General features: G+C 41.3%; 1 protein-coding gene across 2 annotated transcripts in view; it reads left to right on the forward strand.

Moving 5' to 3' along the window:
* Positions 1-20,434, forward strand: part of GRIN3A (glutamate ionotropic receptor NMDA type subunit 3A) — a 165,398-nt gene extending 144,964 nt beyond the window's left edge. The window contains exons 7-9 of one of the 2 annotated variants that reach the window (XR_003116020.1): positions 11,683-11,847; positions 13,190-14,116; positions 14,192-15,772. Coding sequence is in view for 1 of the 2 variants with exons in the window: in XM_025360599.1 (XP_025216384.1) it covers positions 11,683-11,847; positions 13,190-13,266; positions 17,605-17,944 (582 nt within the window). In the remaining variant the exon portion in view is untranslated. Of the gene's footprint in view, positions 1-11,682; positions 11,848-13,189; positions 14,117-14,191; positions 15,773-17,604 lie in introns of those variants that run through there. The other variant, XM_025360599.1, reaches the window with a different exon arrangement.
* Positions 20,435-27,304: the final 6,870 nt, after the last annotated feature.

The raw sequence follows: 27,304 nt of genomic DNA on the forward strand, positions 1-27,304 counted from the left end.
TGAACTATAAATCATGAATCATCAAGAATTAGCTGATTCATAATGAAAAATTATAACACTGAAGGGTCACAATAGTAGCGATAAAGCTGTGTAGATCAGAAGACAGTCTGAGCACTCACAGGCTAACTCTGACCTACAAATGTTTGCTTTTGTTGTTACTGGTTTTACATGGTGTTTGTTCTCACAATGCTTTTTAAAAATTGCCAATATTTTTAAAATCTGAAGATTTGAAATAAAAACCTAAATTACTACAAAGAAATGCAGGTCGCTCTAACATGGAGGTAGCCTTTCATTGACTAAGGAGTCTCTGAAATATTGAGATGAAATTAAGAGTTTCAGTGAAGAAAAATTAACACAGTTACACTCTTTGGCACAGAAGTTTAAAATGGACTGAAGTGTTCACTATTTTTCAAAAATATAACACTGGATACAAAATATTTATCCCCACAATCAATATTTTCTAATGCCTGAAACAGTAGAAGAATGTACAATAATCAAAATAAGTATAGCTGTGTAAAATTTCAAACTTTCATATAATAAAATATAACAAAGACAAGAAAACATAAAAAGGGGAAACATAACATGTTAGCAAAAGGGTTAGCAGTTTTTCAACAAAAAGCCTCACTGTGTCTGATGTGCATAAATAAATATGCAAAAAAGTCATTATTGATTCATACAAAAGGAGATAGGTAAAACAAACATGGAAAAATAGCCTTGTTAATTCAATAAATACAACTTACAATATTTAAAACAGGAAAAATGATTAATTATAAAAGAATTGGCAAAAATAGAAGCTTTCTAGGCATTGCGGTATCTTTGGTGGCACTGGGAATGGCTTCCACCCTCTCTACGGGACATTTTACACATCCCAAGTCATCAGAACAGTTGTATCCTTTGACCGGGTAATCTTGCTCATTGCAATATGTATCTCAAAGAAATAAAAATATTTTAAAATGCTATACACGGCCAGGCGCGGTGGCTCATGTCTTTAATCCCAGCACTTTGGGAGGCCGAGGCAGGCTGATCACTTGAGGTCAGGAGTTCAAGACCAGCCTGGCCAACATGCTGAAACCCCATCTCTATTAAAAAATACAAAAATCAGCTGGACATGGTGGCACATGCCTTTAGTCCCAGCTACTTGGGAGGCTGAGGCAGGAGAATCACTTGAAACCAAAAGGTGGAGGTTGCAGTGAGTCGAGATCACTCCACTACGTTCTGCCCTGGGAGACAGAGTGAAGCTCCATCTCAAAAAAAGAAAAAAAAATGCTATATACAAACTGTTTTATTGTAGCAATATTTGTCATATATACAATAAATAATAATATTTAAAAACTTAAATACCTACAGTTTGGGAGTAGTCAATTATAACAAAAACAATAGGGATAGTATTAGGCCACTAAAGTTAATAAATAAAAAATAGTTAGAAAATAATATTTTTAGAAATTAATATTAAAATAGTTTATTATGTTAGAAAATAAATTTTTTTAAAAGCATAATGCAAACTTGTTATATCCTATGTTTAGAACTCTGAAAAATATGTGTGCCTAATATATATGGTCATTGTTCAGCAGAGAAAATGGAGAATTGAAAGTAATTGTTTTATAGTACAAGGATTATGGGTAATCTCACATTTAGTTTTTAAAAATATTTTTCTGAGTCGTTTTAATAATAAAAAAACTGCACAACAGAGCTAATGTGGCAAATTAAGTGCCATTTCAACCCTAAAAGATGGTCACCCAAGCTTAGAAGAGATGGGGGCTCAAGAATTGCAAGAAACAGGGAGAGGGAAGAATCTTCACAGCAACATGGGCAGCGCCATGTCGATGAGCCACTAAGCAGTTTCCAGGTTACAGGAATGCAGAGAGTGCTGTCAAAATCCTTGTTTAATCCAAATGTGTGAGCACTACTCACTTAGGCTCATGCAGTGTCTCCCTGGATTTTGTGTTAATAAATTATCTCCTCTTCTGTTTCTTTTTCTTTTTTTTTTTTTTTTGAGACGGAGTTTCGCTCTATCGCCCAGGCTGGAGTGCAGTGGCCAGATCTCAGCTCACTACAAGCTCTGCCTCCCAGGTTCACGCCATTCTCCTGCCTCAGCCTCCCAAGTAGCTGGGACTACAGGCGCCCGTCACCACGCCCGGCTAGTTTTTTTTTTGTACTTTTTAGTAGAGACGGGGTTTCACCATATTAACCAGGATGGTCTCGATCTCCTGACCTCGTGATCCGCCCGTCTCGGCCTCCCAAAGTGCTGGGATTACAGGCTTGAGCCACCGCGCCCGGCCTGTTTCTTTTGTTAAGTGTGATCTTTCACTATGTCTTGGTAAATGAGAAAATTCCAGGTTCTCTGAATGAATCTCTTTTTTCTCCATCTTCATGATTCTTGTTAAATATACATGTTTTAATTCCGAATGAGTGCACTGCATAATCTTACCTAACTCTCTTCAACCGGACTTTCTCCTCTGGGAAACTCTGTCTTTGGTATATTTGGAGCCCACATTTTATGTGGATATGATTCTCCTACTTCAAGAAAAGAAATGAGACACAGAGACAAAGTATAGAGAAAGAAAAAGTGGGCCCAGGGGACTGGCGCTCAGCATACAGAGGACCCACGCCAGCTTTTTCTTTCTCTATACTTTGTCTCTGTGTCTCATTTCTTTTCTCAAGTCTCTCATTCCACCTAATGAGAAACACCCACAGGTCTGGAGGGGCAGGCCACTCCTTCAACTCCCCGACAAGGGGTCATATGTATAGACACAGCAAGGAATCTGCCAAGTTCTTCTGAGCAGCTAACTACTCTTCTGGGCAAAATAATCAGGAGGCAAAAAATAAATAAATAGATAGATAGATAGATAGATAGATAGATAGATAGATAGATAGATAGATAGATAAAATAGATACCAGGTCTTCAAAATTAGAAATAGCATTTGCTTCTTCCTTGTCCTGCTTCCAAGCATCTATGAGTCATCCATATTTCAGAAGCACCATAGCCTTTTTCTTTTCCTTACCTCTCATTAAAATTATTGTTCCTCCCCCTGTCACCAGCTCTCTTATTAAGGAAAAAAATTTTTGAACATCAGCATTTGGCTGTGCAGATCCAGAGAGGAGATGATACAAAGCTTAGTGCATTAGGTCACTGAAAAATACAATTATTCTCCCAGGTTCTTGAAGTCGTTTTGCTCTGGGGAAAAATATTTAATAGGAAATCTTCAGAGTAAATGTATTGAACACTTACTATATACTAGGCTGTTGGAGACAGGCAAAAGCAGCACAGCCTTACCCTGTCAGAGAAGACTTCCTAAAACAGTCTCCACCCGTTCATTTCTGAGATCTGCGTCAGGATACAGTCTATCTCAAAAGAAGTTATATTCACACCTTGGAGCTAGAAGACCTTAATCATTTAAACAGTACATATATTGAATCAGATTATACGGTTGCAAGCAACAGATTTTTTTTTTTTTTTTTTTTTTGAGATGGAGTCTTGCTCTGTTGCCCAGGCTGGATTGCAGTGGTGCAATTTCAGCTCACTGCAGCCTCTGCCTCCCAAGTTCAAGCAATTCTCCTGCCTCAGCCTCCCGAGTAGCTGGGACTACAGGCATGTGCCACCATGCCTGGCTAATTTTTGTATTTTTAGTAGAGACCATGTTGGTCAGGCTGGTCTCAAACTCCTGACCTCAGGTGATCCACTTGCCTCAGCCTCCCAAAGTGCTGGGATTCCAGGCGTGAGTCATTGCACCTAGTTGCAACAGACTTTTAAACTTAAACAAAAACCTATCAAAAGAATAATGGGAAAGCTCGATGTTTTGAAGTAAGAAGGAGAGTAACAGATGAAGCCTTGAACCACAGCACTCCAAGGATGCTAATGCAGGAACTAGGGAACTATGTCTTTGGGGCACTGACATTGGAAATTACTAGCTCTCAGCACTTTTGATGCCCAGTGTTTCTGCTTCAGATCCACCTTGGCCTGCCTTGAGTCCCATGTTTTGCCTGGTGAACAGGGAGTAGGGAGTCTGTGATTGGTAGACACACCAAAACCACGTGAAGCAGGAAGAGGGCAGTTCCCCAAAGAAAGGATTCTAAGAAAACAAAATCGGCACATTCCACCTGAAATTTTTGCATTCAGTTTCCAATGTTTTACTTCAGTAATTTTAAATATTTTTTGTCCCAGTTTCAACAGTAGATCCCTAGATTGGTGAATATTAGCATGATCAGGTCAAGCTAGCAAAACTGGGCCTTGTTTCCTCTCCTTTTAATTGAAAATGTCCACCTCCACCCTTCTCTCTTAAAGAACTGCTCTAGGAAGCTTTTGTGATATAATGAGACTGTTTGGATCAGGGGTGGGGGGAATTATACAAATTTATTTTATACAAAAAAATCCTAGTTTTCATAGGCTTTCATTCATTTGTTTAAAAAACATTAACAGTGCTGGGCACTGTTCTAAGCAATTAGAATATGTACCGAGCAAAATGGACAAAAATGCTGCCCTCCTGTAGCTTACATTCTACTTTGGTAGGGAAATAGGCAATAAACAAATAATCACGTATTATATCAGGAGAGAAATAAAGCAAAGTAAGAGAGATAGATTGTGTCTGAAAGAGGATGGAAGGGGGAACAGAATTTGCCTTTTTAAGCACAGTGATTAGTAAACTTCACAGATAGGTGACATTTGAGAAGAAACCTAAAGAAAGTGAGGGAAGGAGCAATATTGATTCCTGGCAGAAGAGTTTACAGGCACAGAACAGAAAATGAAAAGACCCTCAAGCTGCAAGTTGCTCAAGCTGCAAAGTGAACCAGTAAGAGAGAAGAAGAGGAAATAGATCTTGTAAGGTCTCATGGACCATTGCAAGAACTCTGAATTTACTCTGCAAGAGGTAGAAAACCATCACAAGGCATTGAGCACAGGGGTGACATGACAGCCATTCTTACTGCTGTGAAGAAGACAGAAGTCGTTAGGGAAAACAACTAGGAGGCTGTCTCAATAATCTAGGTGAGGTGAAAGGTGATGGTGGCTTGGATCAGGGTGGTTGGTGGAGGTGGTGGGATGTTGTTGAATTCTGGATATACTTTGAAGGTCATTTCCACCGTATTTGCAGATACACAGGGTAATGGGATGGTAGAGAAAGACAGGAATCAAAGATGGCTCTAAGGTTTTCTCCCTGTGTCATGGCAAGGATAGAGGTTCATTGAGATGAGAAAGATGGTCCAAGCAGCAGGTTTCAGGGGTAAAATTAGGGGTTTGCTTTTAATGTGTTATCTTTGAAATGTCTATTCATTACCTAAGTAAAGAGGCAGAGTAGGGACTTAGGAAAGAAAAGCCCCCAACTCTTGGGAGTCATTGACATCTAGGTGGGATTTAAAGCTGACTCTGGATGAGAACATGAGTGTAGTTGAAAAACTGAAAGCATGCCTATGTTTACAGTCAGAAAGATGAAGAAGAAAAGCAAAAGAGACGAAGGTACAACAAAGAGAAAGATGGCCGGGCGCGGTGGCTCACGCCTGTAATCCCAGCACTTTGGGAGGCCGAGGCGGGCGGATCACAAGGTCAGGAGATCGAGACTACAGTGAAACCCCGTCTCTACTAAAAATACAAAAAATTAGCCGGGCGAGGTGGCGGGCGCCTGTAGTCCCAGCTACTCGGGAGGCTGAGGCAGGAGAATGGCGTGAACCCGGGAGGCGGAGCTTGCAGTGAGCCGAGATCGCGCCACTGCACTCCAGCCTGGGAGACAGAGCGAGACTCCGTCTCAAAAAAAAAAAAAAAAAAAAAACAAAGAGAAAGAAGTATCACAAAAACAAAGTTGAGAAACTATACCAAAGAGGATGGAGTAATCAATGGCGTCCAAGCTGCCAATACATGAATAACGTGAAAACCGACCATTAGATTTGGCAATATGGAGGCCATTTTTGACTTTTACAGGAATTGTTTGACAGGTAATGGGAGGGGACAAAAGTCTGATTGAAGTGGGTCTCAGGGAGAATGGGAGAAAAGGAATTAGAAGCAATGAGTATAGACAACACTCTAGAAAACCAGAGAAATCAGGTGGTTGCTATGTGTTGGGAGGTGTGGAATGGGCACAAGGAAGGAATAGCTGCATAGATCTTGATTAGTAACATCAAAAATAAATGATGAGTGAAACTCCCTTGCTGGAGACTTGAGAACTAGTCACTAATCTAGCTGTCAGATGTTTCAAGTGACCACATCTGAACAAAATACAAAGCAGGGTTTGGGCAACAACAAAGTTTATAATCTTATCCTCTACATGTTACTGATCTGGTCAGAGACCACACCTGTGATAGTACAAACATCTCCTTTTATCTGAATTTGGTCCGTTCCTAGAAATGTGTTGACTAGTAAATTTATAGATGGTGGAAGCCCTTTCCATTATTTTAAATGGAAAAAAAGTATTCACATCTCATCCAAAAATCTCAAGCAGTTTCCCTAAATTCACTAAAACACTCTTAGGCACCTATAGGTATTTAATATCTAATGCACAATGTATAGATATGTGACAATCTTCCAAGAATTTCTGCATAATATAAAACATTTAAAACATTAGTTGTATAATGCATAATTAGTTGGTATTCCTGAATGTAATATGCAGAGTACAGTATCAGATACAAACTATGTTTTTTCTTTACAGTGTAGTAAATATATACTAATGTAAATTAATAATAAAATGCTAAAGAAACATAATGAATTAAATAACATTTAGAAAAATGAAATACATAAGCAAGGCAATTTTTCGAATGATTACTTACTAGTTAAAGAGTTGCCTAAGTGAGATGGGGTGGGCTAGAGTAAGTTTGTGAAGGACCAAGTGGAGCAATAAATGCCTGAGATTTGTCCCTGGCTAAATCCTGGGACAAGCTGGGTGCAGTGACTCACACCTATATTCCCAGCACTTTGGGAAGCGGAGGCGGGCAGATTACCTAAGGTCAGGAGTTCAAGCCTGGCTAATATGGTGAAACCCTGTCTCTACTAAAAATACAAAAATTAGCTGGGTGTGGTAACGCATGCCTGTAATCCCAGCAACTTGGGAGGCTGAGGTATGAGAATCGCTTGAACCCCGGAGGCGGAGGTCGTAGTGAGCCGAGATGGTGCCACTGCACTCTAGTCTGAGCCTCAGAGTGAGACTCTGTCTCAAAAAATCAAATCAAATCAATCAATCCTGTGACAGTCTTCTCTCCTTGGCCCTTGAGTCTCTGGAAGTGTGTGGCTATGAGCTAGCAAATGAAGCTGCAGCTGAAGCAATGGGATAAAGGGGGAAAAAAAAAACAACCTCAAAACTTATGTTTGTTTGCATTCTTTTTGCATTCATTTACATGGCTTTTGACAGCATGAGACTGGACTTCTGCTTGCATTTCTGAATGTGCTACCACTCAAGTTACTTGGCAGCTGCAATTATCATTTTGTCTGCATCACCTGAATGTATTTTAAACATTTGATATTGAATATTCGTAACTCCTTCTTTTCTTCCTCTGACCAGTAATGAGTATCAAGTTGAGCAGTTTTTTACTAGAAAGTTTTCACTTGATAATATGGGGAAGATGCACATATGCATAGCACATTTAAACAATGTGATCCTAGGGGAGGAACCCCTGAATTACAAAGGCAGCTGTACATCTTGTCACTCAGACTCAGACACAATTGAAACATTTTCTCTGGTGTTCACAGGCAGATGATAGTGGATTTGCCATTCCAATGGGAGTTTTAAATAAAAAAATTTGATAGTCGTTATAGTGAATTGTGAGAATTCAACTAGAAAAGGATACCTATAAATGGCGATCACTTGACAAGCATTGCAGGCTTTGGCATCAGACAGTCCTGGATCCGCAGCCTGGATCCCGACTTAGTAGCTTGCATGATGTTGGGTAAGTAAGGTTATTAACCCCTATGAACCTCTGCTTTCTCAAATGTGAAATAAGGATAATAACACTTAACTTACAGGGTAATTATAAGACCATAATACACGTATATTGTATCTGGCATATGTATTAAATGCTCAATTTAAAAACAATAACTACTTCTGTTAGTCTATTAGCATGTGGGTATAAACAACAGAAGTTTAAAGAAAAAAAAATGTATAATATAAACTGAATATGGCCTATTTGTTATTGAGGTACTAAGAGAAAAATTATTGTTTTTAAAAGACTAATTATTGTTATGCACAAGAAAACAGAGGAAGCCATGACTATAAAGGCAAGATGACTCACTGCAAGTTACATTTTTCCTCCTCATCTTGGCAGTGTCTTATAAAAAAGCAGTGCCCATCTTCTCAGAGTCTAACTGAATGTTTGAGGATGTTAAAGTCCAAACTAAATTCTCCCAGTCTGTTCTTAATCCACAGCAATAACTCACTGAATCTTTCATATTATAGCCATATCCTGTATACACTAAAATAGGTCTAGGTCAAGGACTATTTTCAGACACATTTGTATGTACTTTCTGCATGTCAGGTTTATATAACTAGTCGCCGTTTGCACACAGAGATGTCCCGGGAAAATCCCTAGTACCTCTGAAGCCCTAGGGGTCCAATGTGCTTCCCTACCAAACGCTTTCCCAGACCAGCATTCCTTGTTTCCTAGGGCTAGGCTTCCGCCTGCATTCCCAAATCATCTGCCCAGTTTTCCTGCCTTGTGCCAGCCTCAGAGCCCCCACTCAGCTCTAGTCTTTTCTTTTCTAGGGACCGTAACACTGGTCTTTGATTCATAGTCTGCAGTACTGGCATGGAGGGAGAGAGATTTCCTGAGCTAGGCTCCAACACAGCCTGAAATCACCGAGCTTCGCTTCTGAGTCCTGACCCCCAGATAGACTTCCCTATGCACTCTATGCCTATGCCTGAATCATGCCTGGCTGGCTGTTTCTCCAGAATTGAGGTGGCGAGAGGTGGGAAGAATGAAAGGAAAACCCTTTAAAGAGAATGGGAGGGTCATTTACATCGGACAAATGAGTCAGTGAAGACTGTGGGCTCTGAAAACAGACTGCATGGGTTCAAATCCCAGCTTCACCTTCACGAGCTATGTGACCTTGGACAAGTTATTGAAATTCTTTGTTGCTCAGTTTCCTCACTTATAAAATGGAGATTATACCAGTTATTTACCTTATAAATTGTCATAAAGATGAGGCAAGTTGCTACATTGATAAAGTGCTCAGAATTGTGCCTTACACATATTAAATGTTAAATAATTATCAATGATAATGATGACCACAAGCTTCCAGCAAAGGGGTAACACCCAGGCGCCTTAGTACGGCATCTGAGGATTTGCCTAGTGTGGCCCTGTTTCTCTCTCACTGCATATCTTTGTCCATGTGTGCCATTATAAAAAAAAAATACCTGAGACTGGGTCCTTTTAAAGAAGAGAACTATATTCCCCACAGTTCTGGAGGTTGGAAGTTCCAGATCAAAGCACCAGCAAGTTTATTGTTTTAGTAAGGGCCTGGTCTCTGCTTCCAAGATGGCACCTTGTTGCTTGACCTCCACAGGGGACAAATGTTGTCTCCTCACATGGTGAAAGGGTGGAAGGGCAACGAAAGGGACTAGCTATCTTCCTCAAGCCCTTTTATAAGGGCACTCATCCCTTCATAAGGGCTCTTAATACCAACCCTTGGAGTTTAAGTTTAAACATATGAGTTTGAGAGGGACAAATACATTCAAACTATGGCACTATTCATGCCTTGTATACTCTTCCTTCAGCCACAGCAGTCAGTTTCACAACACTATACCACTGTCCAGGAAAGTCATGTTTTCCTTTGTTTATGCTACTCTCAGGTTAGTGCGTTCACTTTCCCCACCCAACTTCCCCATCCTGCCTCTCTTATTCAAACGTTATTTCATGCACCAGCTTCCCCACAAATCCCAGGAAGCGTGGATCAAATGTATCATGGAGGTATATGTTTGTTTTCTCCGTAGACTCAAGCTGTTTAAAAGGAAAGACACAACGTCCTTCTATCGCCATCCCATGATACACAGAAGAGTGCCTAGCACATAGTATTAACTCAATATATTAAGTGTTTTTAATTCTACAGGATTGACTCTTGTCATTGATGTCAATGGCTAAATAATGGCTGTTTTAGCGTACATGTGAGGGTTTTCTTAGATAATCTACACAAATCACTTAGCAAAGTGCTGGCCACATATATTTATTGTGACTAGTACTGTTGCTATAACTGCTGCTGTTTTGGTGTATAGCAGTATAGCAGAAAGAGCTCAAGCTTTGGAGCTGAAGAGAAATGGAATGAAAGACCAACTTTGCCACTTAAAAGCTGCAGGAACTCCAATTTCCTTAGTTATAAAATTGAGGTTATAATATCTATTTCAACGTAAAACACTTGGCAGAAAGTAAGCAACCAATAAATATCATTAGGTTCCTTCTCTTTCTCTTCTATGCCTATTTTTGTGGCTTGGCTCAGTTTACTAAACTTCTCTGGTCTCACTTTCCTCCTCTGTAAAAATGAACTAGATTATTTCCATGTTCCCTACCAGATCCAAATTTCAAAGTTACTGAACTCACCATCTTTTCCCCCTTGAATCTACTCATTCTCTGTCCCTGAGGGAGGTTCTTTCCCTGATAGCTACCCAGTATATTAAATTGTTTCAATTCTCTATCTCTATCTCTCTCAATCTCTCTCTAAGAGACCATAAAGTGGTCCAGACCCAGGGCCTTGGCACAACGCCATGGGCCATTTGCATAGTGGGATTAACATACGAATAGCACCTGTCAACTGAAGAATCATGAGCTTCATAAATTCGGACAGGAGATCTTTATTTCTCATAAAGGGTTGTGGCCAGCGGGCCAGCCATCCTGCAGAATGGGAAGCATAGCCTCAGCAGAAGTTGACAGCAAGCACTTCAAGGGAGGGGTAAAAGGGAACAGGAATTTATGCTGAGTGGGGTGGCTGAGTATACATATTGAATAACCTATAGGAGGAGTCATAAATATTTATGAAAAGAGATACATGCACATGTGCAGTTGAGCTTCATGCCTCTTCATAGGCCCCATGTTCAAAAAATGGTGGTGTTAGCGTGACCCAAGGGTGGAGTTTTTGGTCTTCTGATGTCCAAACGTGAAGCTGAGGACATGAAAACCCTCACTGTGCATCCCCTACAAGTTGGTCAAAACTATCTGGAGATTGTGGTCATCTTTTAGGAAGGGTGCATTGTGAAACTGGTGAGCTGTCACACTGAAACTGCAAAGAGGGAGGGAGAATCTGGTTATGGCCTCAGATGATTAGCTAAAGGTGATAAAGCAATGAATTATCAGCTTCTTGTTTTCCAGAGCTAGCTTCTGCTTACTTCTTAAGAAAGAATTATAGCTAAAATTAATAAGGAAGGGACATACTGAGGCATGGTAGACCTCCCATTCTATCAAGGCCAGCAATTCAGTTTCTAAGGTTTCTCCGGGGTCCCTATGAACAAGATAAAGTTCGTTCAGTCAGTTGGAAAGCTTTGAATTTTATTTTTATTTCTCACACTCTAGGCATTGGGAGATCCTCGGCAGCCCTTAGTCCAACCCTGGCTGAATTCCTTTCATGATGTAGAATAAAAGTCACAGAACACACAGGGAGAAATAGTCTCCAGCTTTCCTTGAGTCCAGAAAAAATGAATATCCATCTGAAAACCAAAGAGTGCACGAGCATTGGGCCAGGTATATCATTGTATTCACGGCCTTTTCTTTCCTGTTCTGTCACAGACTTTGCAAATGGGCATCAAACACTTCTCTGGACTCTTCGTGCTGCTGTGCATTGGATTTGGTCTGTCCATCTTGACCACCATTGGTGAGCACATAGTATACAGGCTGCTGCTACCACGAATCAAAAACAAATCCAAGCTGCAATACTGGCTCCACACCAGCCAGGTGAGTGCCACAGGTGTCTTGCTCCAATATTCTTAAACTGTAGAATTCCTAGTGATGGGAGGATCCAGAGCCCTATGTCAGACTGATAAGTCATGTTACCACAATAACGAGGGTGGGGTAGGCACTCTCATTAGAGCAGAAGGAATTCTCTCTATCCCATTAATTCACATTTCCCTTATATTGCTATCCCACAGTGCTCCTTCCTTTCCTATAACCCTCCACTGTTGCTCATAATAGAAGCAATAGAACTTTTTTTAACCAGGTTTCACTTAATAGTGACAGTCTAAAGAGATGGTGTGAAAGATTTCCTAGGTTCTTTTCTTGCCAAAATTGAAACCTATTACATGAGTTTAAAGTCCCTGGTCCCCTTTAAGCAATCCCACTTGCCCCTGTTCTCTCTGCTTCTTCCCTGGTCCAGAGAAGTTTGAGATCCACTGGGGCCAAGGCCAAACTTCACAAGGTCGCAGTTCTCTGCTGTAATCTAGACATCAACACACTGATTTACAGGGAGAACAGAAACTGTCAAGCAGACTGGCGATTCAAGCACACTCATCTGCACATCTCTCCCTGAATGAAATTGGCATGGAGACCCAAAATGTAGTCAGAAGGCTTCATAATGATGGAAGATCTCTAACAAAGGGAGTGGTTTCACTTGACCACAGCAAGGCTGGATGAGCCATCCTGGCCTCTCCTGTGAGACTGCCTCCTGCCCCTCAGTGTACCATGGATTACCTCCCAGCAGGGAAGCTGTCGCTTCTTCTGCATTTACCCCACTCATGTATTCACATACCCTCACGCTAACCTCCTCGCTTTGGTAACACTTTTCTTTTTCCTAGATAGGTTACTATCATTGGTTTGGTTACAGTTGAACCCTGTTCTTCCTACTTTCATCCTGGGAAGTATTTGGTCCTCTAGGAGAACTCCACGTATCTTCCTTATTGTATCCTAATACGATTAATTTAATTCTCAAGAGTCCTCCTTCCCTTCTTTGTTTTGGTTGTCAATAATTTTGTACTTTTTACTCATCTTTAGCAATTGTTGAAGGCCTTTTGCTACATATTAGTTATGATTGTGCCTCCTTATATCACATACTGTCTTATAATACTGAGCTTTCCATCAGAACACTTTGTTTATCCAGGTGGAATAATAACCTCTAATTAGAATTTTTGTTCCCTTGAGATTTGAGGCTGAATGTTGATCTATTTTTAGGCATTCCTGGAATTTGTTTAAAGAGGCCAAGGTTTGTAATGACTACATATACCATTAAATGTCAAGTGGTTCTTCGTCCCCTGACCTATGTGTTTCTCATAATTTCTACATGTGAATCTGTTCTCTCCACCAGAGATTACACAGAGCACTAAACACATCATTTGTAGAGGAAAAGCAACAGCATTTCAAGACCAAACGTGTGGAAAAGAGGTAAGAAGGGGCCAATGGCAACTGTCTTTATATTTGTAAAATAATATTTAGAGATCTAACTGTATACATAATTATTCAGATCAAATCAGGACAATTTGTTTAACAACAGAATCAGTATAAATAGAGGGAAATAAAACATAGAATAAAAAATGTATATGGACACTAAAATGCAGTGTACACAATATACTGTCATGGTTAGAAGTGTAGCCATGGACTCTAGGATCAACCCTCTTGATCCAAATCCTGTCCCCAAGACTTATGATATGTGTTACTTTGTGTAAGTCATTGATTTAATCTCTCTGCACCTCAAGTTCCTCATCTGTAAAGTTGAGATAAAAACAGTACCTATTTCCTAGAGTAGTTGTAAAGATTAAATGAGATCATACATGTAAATCTCTGAACAAAAGGAAATGCCTAATAAATATTAACTATTATTATGTACAAAATACATGTAAGAATTAATGAATAATGCAGGCAATTAATTTCATGGTTTACTGTCTTTTGGCATATTTCCACTCCCTACTCCTTTCTAGCACTCTTAGGAACAGAGTATTGGAAATATGAAACAGACATGTCCTGCCTAATTCATTTCCTGGCACTTTTCTACAAACTCCCTAGCAAAGAGCATCTTATTAATAGGAAATAACAAACATTAAATGCATTGATGACATCTGAAAATCGAAGCTCTTCACTCTCACCACACCAGGCTGTGGATGACTGTTCCCTAGTTCATGGTGACTAAAGATGTCAGAAGCACTTGGGTCTGGTTCCTGGCTGGAAGTTTCTGCTGCCTGCTGCCTAAGGCAACCCTCCTGATTCTTTCATACACCCAGAGGCCTCAGATGAGGGCATCAGCTCCAAGCAACTGTGTCATCTGTGACATATCCTCAGCTCAAAGCTTGGCTTTCTAGTTTTGAAATCTGACACACCTCTCATCATAACAGAAGAAAAAGGGATGGAAAACAGGATTCTTTTTCATTGTTAGTATCTCCTCTGGGACTGCTGCAGTACCCTTCTATCCAGTCTCCATCTAGCTTGTCAGAATCATTTCCTTTATCTCTTGAAGTATCTCTTTCCAGTCAGTGAGCACTCCTCCCGCCTGTCTCAGTCTGTGGTATTCCTGCATTGTATTGCAAGTCTGTTAGTGACAAGCTATATACTAGTCCAGCCACAGCTGTTCCATGTCACGTTACATCTGTTTTTTCTATTTTTAACATACATTTTTAATAACAGTAACACAAGAAGACATAGCAGCAAATATATCATCTTACAATGACAAAATATTTGTTTTCCAGCTTCCTGTTAACAGAAACAGGAAGCCCAATAATCCCATCTCCAACTGTGATATGATTCATATTCACGTCTTTCTCACATAAATTGAAAGCCATTTGTGTCTTTTGATGCAACTTACCCACTTTTCTTGGCAGATTCCTTTCCTGAACCCCTTATTTTGAGGAGCTAAGGAGAACAGGAGCTCATGGTTTAGCTTGGGCTCACATTTCCTGTGCCTACCTCTATACAGCCCAACATTAGCAGCCTGTCAAACCCAACGAGTGTTTGGCATCCCATAGCTGTCATGTCTCTTTGGCACAGTCCAGCGGAGTACTGAACCTCAGTGTTACATAATTGCTCCAGGGAAACCTATTTTTAGTGTTAAATACCCATTTTTAGCATTAAATACAGCTCTCTCGCTGGTCACATAACACTCTAAGACTGAAGAAGGCTTGAATCAAAGCAAAGCCTAAATGTTACTGAGGCTAGGAGTATAACACGCGCCGTGGGTTATTTTTTTCCAAGCAGACACTGAGTCTTACACTCAGCATTTGTTGCCTTGCACTCATAGGTACCCACATCAAATACCAGACAACTGGTGATACTAGCAACTAGAATTTGGCACAAAGTCCAGCATTTGTTTATTCCTCTATATTATATTACCAGATAGATATACAAAGCTCTGGAGAAGACCAGTCCAGCTATCTTTACTTACCTTATCACTGTGGCTGTCTAGACAGTCGAAGAAAATGTGTAGATGCTCTACTCTCAGGTTTCCCCTGCTATGAACCATTGTATGGCATTAGAACGCTCTCTCCCTCTTCTCTTGGAAGAATATCTATGTAAATGCTCATGCCTGCTACAACTTGACATCCCTCCCCTGTGCTCCATATTCACTGAACAAATAAAAGAGCAAATAGATAAATGGATTACTAACACGACTTTGAGGAAATGCTTGGAGAAATTTTGGGCCATGATATGGAAGTAGGTATTACCCCTTATTCATTTAATGCAGAGAAAATAAGGTACATATTACAGGAGATTATTTAGATATAGCCCCGGGTTTATTCAACATGTGATTTCACATAAATTTTTGGTCTATCCTTCATCTCACTGGGTTCCCAATCAATACATGCCACTCCCCTTTTCACTTTCCTCTCACCCCAAGAAACACAAAAATTATACACTATAACAGCACAACCACAATTACTTTGAGATTATTCAAATTCAATAGGAAAAGATTTGAAGAAAAATATTAAAGGGAATTATCAAGCTAGAAGGAAAATTTTATCTCCCCTCTGATTCAGGTCTAAAGCCAATGGAGCTATAAGTGGGTTCATTACAGAACTTTTACCCAGCCCAGGATACATGAAAACTGAGTTCTGGTGCCCTCTGCTCATTTATATAAAACTTAGACTATGAGGCATGTTAAAGAACCACAGGGTGGTTTGGAGTATGTGTTTCAATGGCTTGGGGCATGTATAAGTTGGTCTTCGCTATGTGATAAATCATCCCAATACTTAATGTTTTAAACAGCAAGGTGCTTACTAATTAATGGATCAGCTGTGCAGTCTGCTGATCTGAGCCAGGCTTCGCTGATTTTGGCTGGGTTTGCTCATATGTCTGTAGCCAACTTTGGGGGAGGGGGAAAGCAGCTAAGGGCTGTCTGATCTATGATGGCCTCAGCTGGGTCAACTGGGAAGCCTGAGGATTCTCTCCATATCGTCTGCCATCATGCAGCAGGCCATTCTGGACTTGTTCACATTGCAGCAGCAGGGTTCCAAGAGAGTGGAAATGTGCAAGACTTCTTAAAAGTTTAGGCTTGGAACTGCCACTGTCATATGTCTGCCACATTCTGTTGGCCAAAACAAGTGTGAGAACAGTCCTAACTGAAGCAGGGAGGAAAGCAGATTCAGCAGAGGTACAAGCTGCAAAGTCACATCACAGAGGGCATAAATGAAAGGAGAAAAGAAGGTTTATGGCCACTTTTACATAGAGACTTTATTATTCTTCTCTTTCCCCTTCTCCCTCCAGATTGTCCCCTTCTCCTGGCAACTAAGAGTCCAGGAAAAAAGTAAATTCAGTTACATGAATGAGAACAAAAACACAATGGTTTGGTAGGGTGTTTCTATTTAGTTTTGTCCTGTGGTTGATTGCAAAAGTTGTCATAACCCTCCTACTCCTCCTTCTGCTTCTCCTATGGTAGAAAAAATCAGCAGCTATGCTGCTTAGGGCTCTAATCTGTTCTTGTAGTGAGAAACTCTTCTTATTGCATAAGTGTCAAAGTGTGTTCCAGAAACAGGCTCAGTCTCCCCCTGTGACTATTTGGCAATAATTCTCATGCTGTCTATAGCCATCTCTCCGCGATGGTAGTAGGTGATAGGATGCAAGCCTAAAACAGGATTGCAAATTGCTTTGTATACGACTTTCATTATCCCAGCAAGAAACTGAGGGCTTTCTTGGAATTTTTTAAGCATCAGACCTGAACTGTCATTCTCAACTCACATAAAAAACATCCCTATAGCAAGAAATACTTTGCTGAGACCTGTGGCTTGTATGCTTTTATTCTCCCCAAAATCAAGTAGTAAATATCAGGATGGTCCTGTGGGACTAAGGATGAGCCATGTTATGAGATCTGTCAGCAGGCTGATGCTCAGAACCCAACAAGTGAATAAACAGATTTCACTTTTATTAAAGCATTATCTTTCAAACCATAAAATGTTTCAAGGTGTGGCTAGTTTCTGAGCTTCCCTTGCAGAAAGGAAATTAAAAGCAACCTGAGGTTGTTCACAAAAAAAAAAAAAAGTACCATACCCCATCCTATCAGCCCTTCAGATGACACCCAATTCCAATTTCGGAGCAGCATCGGACTTGAACTTTTGAATGTTCATGACTCCTTATTGCCCCATGACACCCTAGCAGGGAGTCTGTCCATGGCTTTGTTACTTCGTCTCTAAATGCACACCCAGCTCCATATTATTGACACAGGAAACGGCTAACAGATGAACAGCAGCACTTTAAGAGCTGCAGAATGGAAAGTAAGTCTAAAATTTCTCTGTTTCCTAGGTCCAATATGGGACCCCGTCAGCTCACCATATGGAATACTTCCAATCTGAGTCATGACAACCGACGAAAATACATCTTTAGTGATGAGGAAGGACAAAACCAGCTGGGCATCCGGATCCACCAGGACATCCCCCTCCCTCCAAGGAGAAGAGAGCTCCCTGCCTCGCTGACCACCAATGGGAAAGCAGACTCCCTAAATATATCTCGGAACTCAGTGATGCAGGAACTCTCAGAGCTCGAGAAGCAGATTCAGGTGATCCGTCAGGAGCTGCAGCTGGCTGTGAGCAGGAAAACGGAGCTAGAGGAGTATCAAAGGACAAGTCGGACTTGTGAGTCCTAGGTGACCACACTGCTCCCCTTTCTCAGTTCCTGACCTTCCTCTGAGCCCTTGAGACACTTTGTAATGCTCTTTTGTAACTACCGACAAAGGTATGGGAAAGCTGAGGCCTAGGTCTTCTTAGAGGTCAAGTCTGCTCTCCCTAGCCTAAAATGCAGCAGCAGCTCCTCTCAAGCTCACTCCCTAGGTCTCCAGGGTAGGAGTGTTTTTCTAGCAAGAATCTTAGTCAGGAGTAAGCTCTGTGTGAGAGATCTGTGAATAATCAGATAACCCCAGCTCCTGTTAACCTTTTCACCAGGTGCCACAGTAATATTTCTGGTTTTTAGCCCTTTCTCTGCACTACCAACAAGAGATAAAATTGTTACTCATACTTATGTCTTACCGGGTTGTTGGTTTTCATCATAATGCAGAACGAGGTTATCCAGGGTTGTAGCTTTTGATACAACTCCACAATCTAGATTGATTTCTACATTCTGAATGGGGAGCAGGTAAGAGCAGAGCACCTCCCACTGGGGGTGGGGTACTTAAAAATTAACTCATTCGTATCATAAAGGTCAAGGATTGATTGGACTAGGCAAGAGCCATGTTTTTGAGAAGGTTCCGGATCTCTGACTCCATCCTGTTTAGTAAGAACAGGCTTATTAACACGCCACTGTGAAAGGGGAAGGGGATGTGGTAAGCGGAAACAGAAGACAGGCAGAAGAGGCATTAAAAATGCATATCATGCTTTTAGAACAAAAGCTCTGGGCCAGAAAGGCAATTTGGCTAAAAAATGAATAAGACTACTTCTAATGTAATTAAGCATCTCCACTATGGTGTGTGCCTTTTATAAAGAAGAGAGAAAAAGGCAAAGCAAGGTTGTGGCCTTAGGTTGGACCTGGAATATCCCTGCTTATTGCCTATAATGGAATAAGTGACACTGTGGGTGAAATGTTCTACACACCACACACTAGGCCATTTTCAGATCAGCAGTCACCCATCGCTTAGCATAGAAATCCCAAAACCTCCAGCCTGGGAACACCACCAGCTTTGACCATTCAAGAATTTGCTGTGCGCTTTGCATATCTGTATAGAAAATTAAGTCAATTCCCCATCCTCATACTCACTCATCTCTGAGGAGCCATGAACAGGTTTTGGTCCCTCTAATGATCCTCCAGCCTCATCTAATGCCCCCCAAAGACTGATACAAGTAACCTCCCCTCTGCTTAGGCGCCGCTTTCTTAGCATATAATGTTTAGGCAGCTAGGGAAAGGAATATGGGTCAGTTCTCAAATGCCAATGTAGATAAGAGTCATCTAGTGGAGAACTCATCAGAGTGCAGATTGCCAAGACCCTTCTCCAGAGATTATGCGGTGGGGAGTGGAGATCTAGAGGTGAGCTCAGAAACCTACTGTTAGCCAACATCCCCAGTGGTCTAAGAATTACTCTTCTAGAAACACCATTCTGGAAGTTTGGCTGCCCACAGGCATGAGGAGAAGCATGAAGAGAAAACCTGTTTGAGAAGTTTGTTTTGTTTTTTAATAACTTTAGCACACATCTGCTGATTCTCCTTCAACATCCTCACCCCCACCCCTGGGCACCATTTAGGACAAGACTTCCTTATTTATCAGTTACTTGCTTTATCTTCCCAGGACTCATTGTTCCACTCCCAATCAATTTGAATGCCTACAATAAGTTCGGGAGCTGTGCCAAGAACTTTCCTCTTTTACAGCTGCAGATCATTGGAAAGGTGTCTCGATCACAAAACTTCTCCCTCTACTACTGGATGAAATGTCTGCATTTCCACCAAAATCTACCCAGTCGCCCAGGGAATAACAACTTAAGCTGTAGTTAGATAACACTTAGTGATTAATTGGCTAAGAAAACCCTGGAGTGGAGGGAGGCTCGGAGATACTGATACGGATGTGGGAGGGCTCCAAAGTTAGAGGTCACCAATCCCACAGATGAAACAGTTCAATAATGAGGAAACAGGTGAGCCCTGAACACAGAAAAGGACAATTCTGTGTTGAAACACCCATCCCCTGACGTTCTCACCCCAGGCCCAGAAGTAGGTTTGCAGCTGCCTTTGGAAGATTTTGCCCCTTAGCCATCCCCACCCACTTGCAACAGCTAAGGATGCTGGAGACTCTGCCACCATGCTCTGCGTGCCCCTGAACCTCTGTGCTGCCCGGAAGGCTGATGTACAGGTGTACCTCAATCCACATTACAGCCATGCTCCTAATGTACATGGACATTTTTGTAACTCAGCTCATATTCTGACTGTATTTGAGAAGCTGGCTCTTTAAGGGAACCCAGAGGTGAATCCTTTTGTAAAGTAAAGCACCCTTTTGTAATGCAATTAATTATCCCTTAATGTATCTGTTTTGTAAGTCTGAATTTTTGTATATCGGGTTTACCTTAAGCTTCTCTAGTGAGGCATTCTGAGCAGTGGTGATCACATGCCAGATCGTCCTGCATATCCACGAAGTAGATGACCAATGCACGTTCCTCAAACATCTTTAGAGGAACTACTTGGCCAAAACACTGGCCAGGATGCAGCAAGCAGCAGCAGGGGCTGAAGGCAGGATTACTGCCGTCAACATTGCTTGAAATGCCTCTATGTTCTGAATAAAGAAAAACCATAATTGCTTGTGGTGAAACGAAGCAGTCTTCATGTTAAGTAGCAATGGTTATTTTTACTGGTAGTAATTGAACAGTGTTTTGCAATTTGTGAAACGGTGTATTGTGTTTTGTAAAATGTCATGAAATGGTGGGTCCTTGGAAACCTCCTTTCTGTTCAGCTCCACCTCTGTTCTTTCAACTCCTTTCAGGCTCAAAAAACAAAAACAAACATCAGGAGCCTTCACATGGAGGGTTGTATTCTGGTAAAGAAGAAAGAGATAAGGGATGCTACCTTGCTTCCTCTACTGGTCTTCCCTTTTCATGAGATCAAGAAGGCCTCCATTCTCTTCCAAGCGCTCGTGCTGGGAAACCTGGAATATGACACATTGTGTCACACACCCCAACCCTGTTTTCCAAGGGGAATTTCTGGCACAGGAAGCACATAGTAAAGCAGGCTCGAATGAGCTGAAACAGATACAGCTACCTGGTTCGTGTAAATAAGAATAAAGGCCCCAGAGTGTGTATGCTTCCAGGTGGAGGAGAAAGGGGAATCTCCCAAAATTTAAAAACAAGTTGGAAGAATAACCAGGACAGCCAAGTGAGGCAGCCACAGGGACCCAAGCAGTAGAGGTCTTTAATGTGCCTGGAGATGACTCTCCGTCATTCACGAATCTTGCTATTGCACAAACCCTATCAGGAGCTGCTGCTTCCCTTCCAGCCAGAGAAGTGGTAAGTGGAGCAGGTGCCAAGCAGAACAGACCTTATCATCTGGATAACAGACTTCTCAGTGTTGGTGCTGTGTCTGTTAGAGCCTTAGAGCAAGTTAAGTACTTCCTTGGTGTGGGTAAAGAAAAAAGGGGAAAGAAACTACTTTAGAGCCTTTTTCTCCCAACTCATACTTTTGATAGGAAAACCAGAAAACCCATCCAGTTCTTCAGAAATTGCTTTCTAGGCATTAACACTACTTTAGTATCTATACTGTTTAGTTATTCCTTTCTTAACCCACCTAAACTACCCATCTAATCCAGGATTCCCTCACTCTTTTTTAGTTCAGTTACTAATCATTTTATGAAAATAATGTACTTATAAGTATTTTCTTAAGGTTTGTGAAGAGTATTTGCATTGTGTCTTCATTTTAATGTGTTTGCAATCACTCCGCTCCAGGAAGAACGGAAATGCTGTCTTGTGAGCATGAAGTGAACGGGCTGTTTTGCTCCAGCCACTTTTCTTGTACAACCACATGGATGGATTAGATGTCCTCAGGTCTTTTCCATCTTCAGTTTCTATGACTGTGGAATAAATGTTCAGATAGAAACTTCACTATTGCATGTACTGCTGGCTTTGTCTTTGGAGATTCAAATGTTGACATGATACCAGTTCCTTCTTAACAGGAGACCCGTTAATGCTATGATTTATGTTTGTTTCCTTGCTATAGTTCAAAGAAGAAACACAAGATATAATGAGAAAACTCAGAGCTCAGGCATCATGAAATGGCTTCATCTGAGATAGACCTTCTAGGAAAAAGCACAAGTTCAGAGGTCTCTAAAATCCTGTACTGATCACCCTCATTAGTAATTCGACAAACATCCGCTAAACAGCTTCCATGTAGGTGCCAAGTGCTGGAGACACAACAGTGAAGAAGATAGGTATGGTCCCCAACTTCTGACTTTTTTTTTTTTTTTTTTTGAGATGGAGTCTCGCTCTGTTGCCAGGCTGGAGTGCAGTGGTGCAATCTCGGCTCACTGCAACCTCTGCCTCCCGGGTTCAAGCAATTCTCCTGCCTCAGCCTCCCGAGTAGCTGGGACTACAGGCGCCCGCCACCTCGCCCGGCTAGTTTTTTTGTATTTTTTTTTAGTAGAGACGGGGTTTCACCATGTTGGCCAGGATGATATCGATCTCTTTACCTCGTGATCCACCCACCTTGGCCTCCCAAAGTGTTGGGATTACAGGCGCGAGCCGCGGTGCCTGCCCTCAGTCTGACCTTTTTACAACCTATAAACAGGTAATACTTTAAAATTAACATATATTGGGTACTTACTATAAACCATGATCTTAACAACACCACAAGACAGACACTATAGATGTAGTCTTAAGTAGGTAAGTGGGACCTCTAGTTTACAGATAAAAACATAAGAGTTGGGCTGGGCACGGTGGCTCACGCCTGTAATCCCAGCACTTTGGGAGGCCGAGACGGGCGGATCACAAGGTCAGGAGATCGAGACCATCTGGCTAACATGGTGAAACCCCGTCTCTACTAAAAGTACAAAAAAATTAGCCGGGCGAGGTGGTGGGCGCCTGTGGTCCCAGCTACTCAGGAGGCTGAGGCAGAAGAATGGCATGAACCCAGGAGGAGGAGCTTGCAGTGAGCCGAGATGGCGCCACTGCACTCCAGCCTGGGCAACAGAGCGAGACTCTGTCTCAAAAAAAAAAAAAAAAAAACCCAGAGTCAGAGAAACTATGTAACTTGCCCAAGGTTGCAGAACTAGTAATAGTAACAGATTAGTACAACCATGCAGGGTTCTGGTCACTGCCTCACAATTTTCTATTCTTCCTTGAATCCCCTTTTAGTCTTTCTGCCTTATTGCTTCTTTCCCATACCTCAGTACGGCCCCTAGCTCCACAGAACAGAGAGGGAAGTGGATAGTATAACTGCACCTTCATTGGTCCACTGAACTCAACACTGTAATACCTGTATCTCATAAAAATAGCATTTCAGCATCTTTTCTTTCTGCTTTCTAGTCCAACCAAGAACTGATGCAAACACAGTTCACAGTTACAAATCATCAGCAGGCCTGCAGTCCCAGACAAACTGGCAGTTTCTGATGACCCAAGCAGTTTTAGCTGCAGGCAAATTTGCCTTCATGAATCTGCTAGCCTGTTGCCTTCTTCACACATATTCTTTCAGAATAGAAACAATCAAATCTCATGAAAATGTAAACCCACTGTAACTTAATTCAACTACCTACTTACCTAAGGATGTTTCTGCATTACTCAATCATTCAGATTCTGGATGCCTATTTGTACCTAGGCATTGGGGCTAGTTGCTGGAAATAGACAGATAAAAAGAGCAGATTCTGATCCCACAGAGCTCAGTGTAATGAAAGGACAGAAGCTGACAACGTATTATGGTGTATACTCTAATAAAGAAATACACATCGGGTGCTATTGGAGCAAAGAAGGCACTGTGTGTGTGTGTGCATGTGGGTGTAGGTGTGTGAGGTGAAGAGACAGGGTGGAGGGTAACAGGCAACTGAAGTAAAAGCAAGCATGTACAAAATTCCAAATTTGGGAAACCCTGGCAATCAAGAAACTGGGACCTTCAAATCATTTCATATAACAGAACACGCAGTTTCAGGTGGATGACAAACTATACGAACTGGAAAGAGAAAAGCAGAGGCAAGATCACTTGTGCTAAATTGGATTTGTGTGCCGAAGACTACAGGAACCACTAAAGGATTTTAAGGTGAAGAGAAAACTAGTAAAAGAACAGGATCCTCACCACTAGGTGGAGCTGGATGTCACCCACATGCATTTTAGTTGTAGGACAGTGAACAGATTAAGTTAACTTTTTGAACTTTTGGAATGAGTTGGCCATGACATCATTTACCAGGACAGGCAGACTAGAGACAGACAGACATGGATAAACATGTGTCTTAGATTTCAGGGAAGATGTCAGTGTTCCCCCCACCCCCCACCCCCAGAAATAGGAAGAAAATGTAGATGGTAACAAAAGTTGATCTATCAATTTCTTTATTTGCTCAACAATAATAAAAGTTAGTATTTGCTGAGCATTTACTAGGTGCCAGGCACTGTGCTGAATGTCTCCTGTATAATGATTCATTTCATCCTCCACACAACCCTATGAGGTAGTTTTTATTTTATAAATGAAGAAACTGAAGCATAGGGACATGAAGTAACTTGCTAGTAAGTAGGAGTACCATACCCAGGCAAGTCGGACTTCATGAGAAATATATTTAACACAACGCCTGGAGTCACAATAAGCACTCAGCAAATGCATATGATTGGGAGAGCAGGAAGAAATCTAAGATCCCTTGATTCAATTCTACTCTACAACAAGGTGCTAAAGGAACTCAGTGAATTCAGAAACAAAATGCAGTTCTAATCCAGGCAAAGAATCTAGTTAGATTAGAATGATCAAGGATAAGTACAGTAGGTATACGTAAGTGTTTAGAAGACTTCAAAATGACTCAGAAAGTATTTTCACTTATTATCTACCTGATGACAAGTACTCTATTAGTACAGGTCTCCAATTAGGATAAAAGAACAATGGAGCTCTCATAGTAGCATGTCAATCCTGTGGCTAAACTGAGTGGCCCTGGAACCTATTTCCTCACTTCTAGAATAAGGACACAGTCTGAGTTCCCTTTCAGCTCTAATATCCTCAGAGCATATTATTATTATATTAATGTGAATATAGCTTCCCGCAAAAAAAAAAAAAAAAAAAAGGTTAACTTACAATAAATGAAGACTTTATGCAGGTTTCTGTAGTGTAGTAGTTATCATGTGTGCCTTGCTGTAAGCGAAGTCTCAGCTATCATGGGTTGCCACTACAGAAGTGTTAGTTTTAGAGTTCATAATAATTCCTTTTATTACCACAAAATAAATTAAAACTGTAGTCATATATTTTTGGATAATACAAATTTGAAGGGTTACCTCAATATATGAGAAAAGATTGTTTCTACTTAGGGGGTGAAAAAAAGAAAGAGTAATAAGGTTTGAATCACACATTGGCCCAGTAAAACAGACTTCTGAAGATCTGGCAGCAGAAGCATGAAGCAGAATTAACTTAATCATGAAAACCTTTACTGACTATTATGTGCCTCTGCTAGATATTTAAGGATTAGACTGTTAGGACATTGTCCTTTCCATGTCCTTTAGTAATTGAGAAGTAGGCTATAAATAAGACCTTAATAGCTAACGTTTGGAACAGATCAAACATGGGCAGGAATCCCAGAAGGTAAAGCTCATTTTTTCTGATAGGACAACTTTTTAAGTATTTCCAAACTTTTTTTTTTTTTTTTTGAGATGGAGTCTTGCTCTCTCACCCAGGCTGGAGTGCAGTGGCGTGATCTCGGCTCACTGCAAGCTCCGCCTCCTGGGTTTACGCCATTCTCCTGCCTCAGCCTCCCGAGTGGCTGGGACTACAGGTGCCCGCCACCTCGCCCGGCTAGTTTTTTGTATTTTTAGTAGAGATGGGGTTTCACCGTGTTAGCCAGGATGGTCTCGATCTCCTGACCTTGTGATCCGCCCGTCTCAGCCTCCCAAAGTGCTGGGATTACAGGCTTGAGCCACCGCGCCCGGCCCCCAAACTTTAAGATCTAGAAAATTTGTAAGTATTTCTATGCCAGGGGTTTCCTATTGTGCAAACCCAATCCAATCTACACATAATCCACCATTTTTCTACTAATCTCAGTGTATCTGTCTTATCATCAGTCAAGCAGACTTCTGCAATAATGAGTAATCAAAACTTTTCTGCAGATCCACTGGGACTAGGGTTTATCTGGCAGTCCTCAGATAAACCCTCAAAGAACAAAATGTAAAGGCATTCCACACCCTAGCAAATGACAATGGGAATAAAGACGAGAGCAGCATATGCTTCCTGCAAGAATAAGCATCACCATCCCAGTAGGTTTAGAAGACTGATGATCATTTACTGTCTAGAACCTTCATAAAATCAAATCACACTCATCACTCTAGTGGCATGTACATTAAACTATGTGCATTGAATTCCGGCCCTTGAAGAACAAGGAAGCCTATGGATCTCGACAGAGAAAAAGGAAAAGGAATCACAATGGAAATTCATGTAAGAATACAATTGCAGAAATAGTTCAATACCTTTGAAAAAGATCCCTATAGTAATTAAGAAGGTAAGATCCAAGCCATGTAGTTAAGATGCATGCCTCGGAGCACACCTGACTTTGGTCAAAATCACTAAGAAATTTCCAAGGTAACAATGAAAGAAAGAAAAAAAGAGACAGAGAGACCATCCCTACAAAATCTGAAATGGTTTTTGTTTTTGAGACACGGTCTCACTGTGTCACCCAGGCTGGAGTACATGGCATAATCACAGCTCACAGCAGACTTAGCCTCCAGTGCTCAAGCTACCCTCCTGCTGCAGTCTTTCAAGTAGCGGGGACTACAGGTGTGCACCACCACAGCCAGCTAATTTTTGAAATTTTTTTGTAGAGACGGGGTCTCTCTATGTTGCCTGGGCTGGTCTCAAACTCCAGGGCTCAAGCGATTCTCCTGTCTCAGCCTCCCAAACTGCTGGGATTATAGGCATGAGCCACTGCACCCAGCCTGAAGTGTTTTTAAGAAATGAGAAGTCTCTAGGACTTCTACAATAATCTTCGAAATTGGCATTTATGAGCATTACCTTAAAGAAATTACCCTTTAAAGTTCATATGGATCAAGGGTTGTGATTGCTAACTAGGATCTAAAAAAGCTATGAATAATGTACATACAATACATATAAAATTTGGTATGCAGTTTGGGAGTATTCCTGAAGCCCATTCATTGACTTCTTCTGTAGTGAGAGGAGCCAACTGCCAAAAAATCACCATCATTTTTGGTTATTATCTGAAAATGACTTTGAGAGCTCAACTTGTGTTGCCGCGACCTCAAGCCGGTTGGGATCAGGGGCTCCCTGCTCATCTCAACTAGAGGAACTTCCTCTAAATCCAACTTCCCATGGGGCTAGTGGTTTCCTCCACAACATTCCACAGGATCTATGGTCCCCTG

Source organism: Theropithecus gelada, chromosome 15, assembly GCF_003255815.1.
Source record: "Theropithecus gelada isolate Dixy chromosome 15, Tgel_1.0, whole genome shotgun sequence".
NCBI lineage: Eukaryota > Metazoa > Chordata > Mammalia > Primates > Cercopithecidae > Theropithecus > Theropithecus gelada.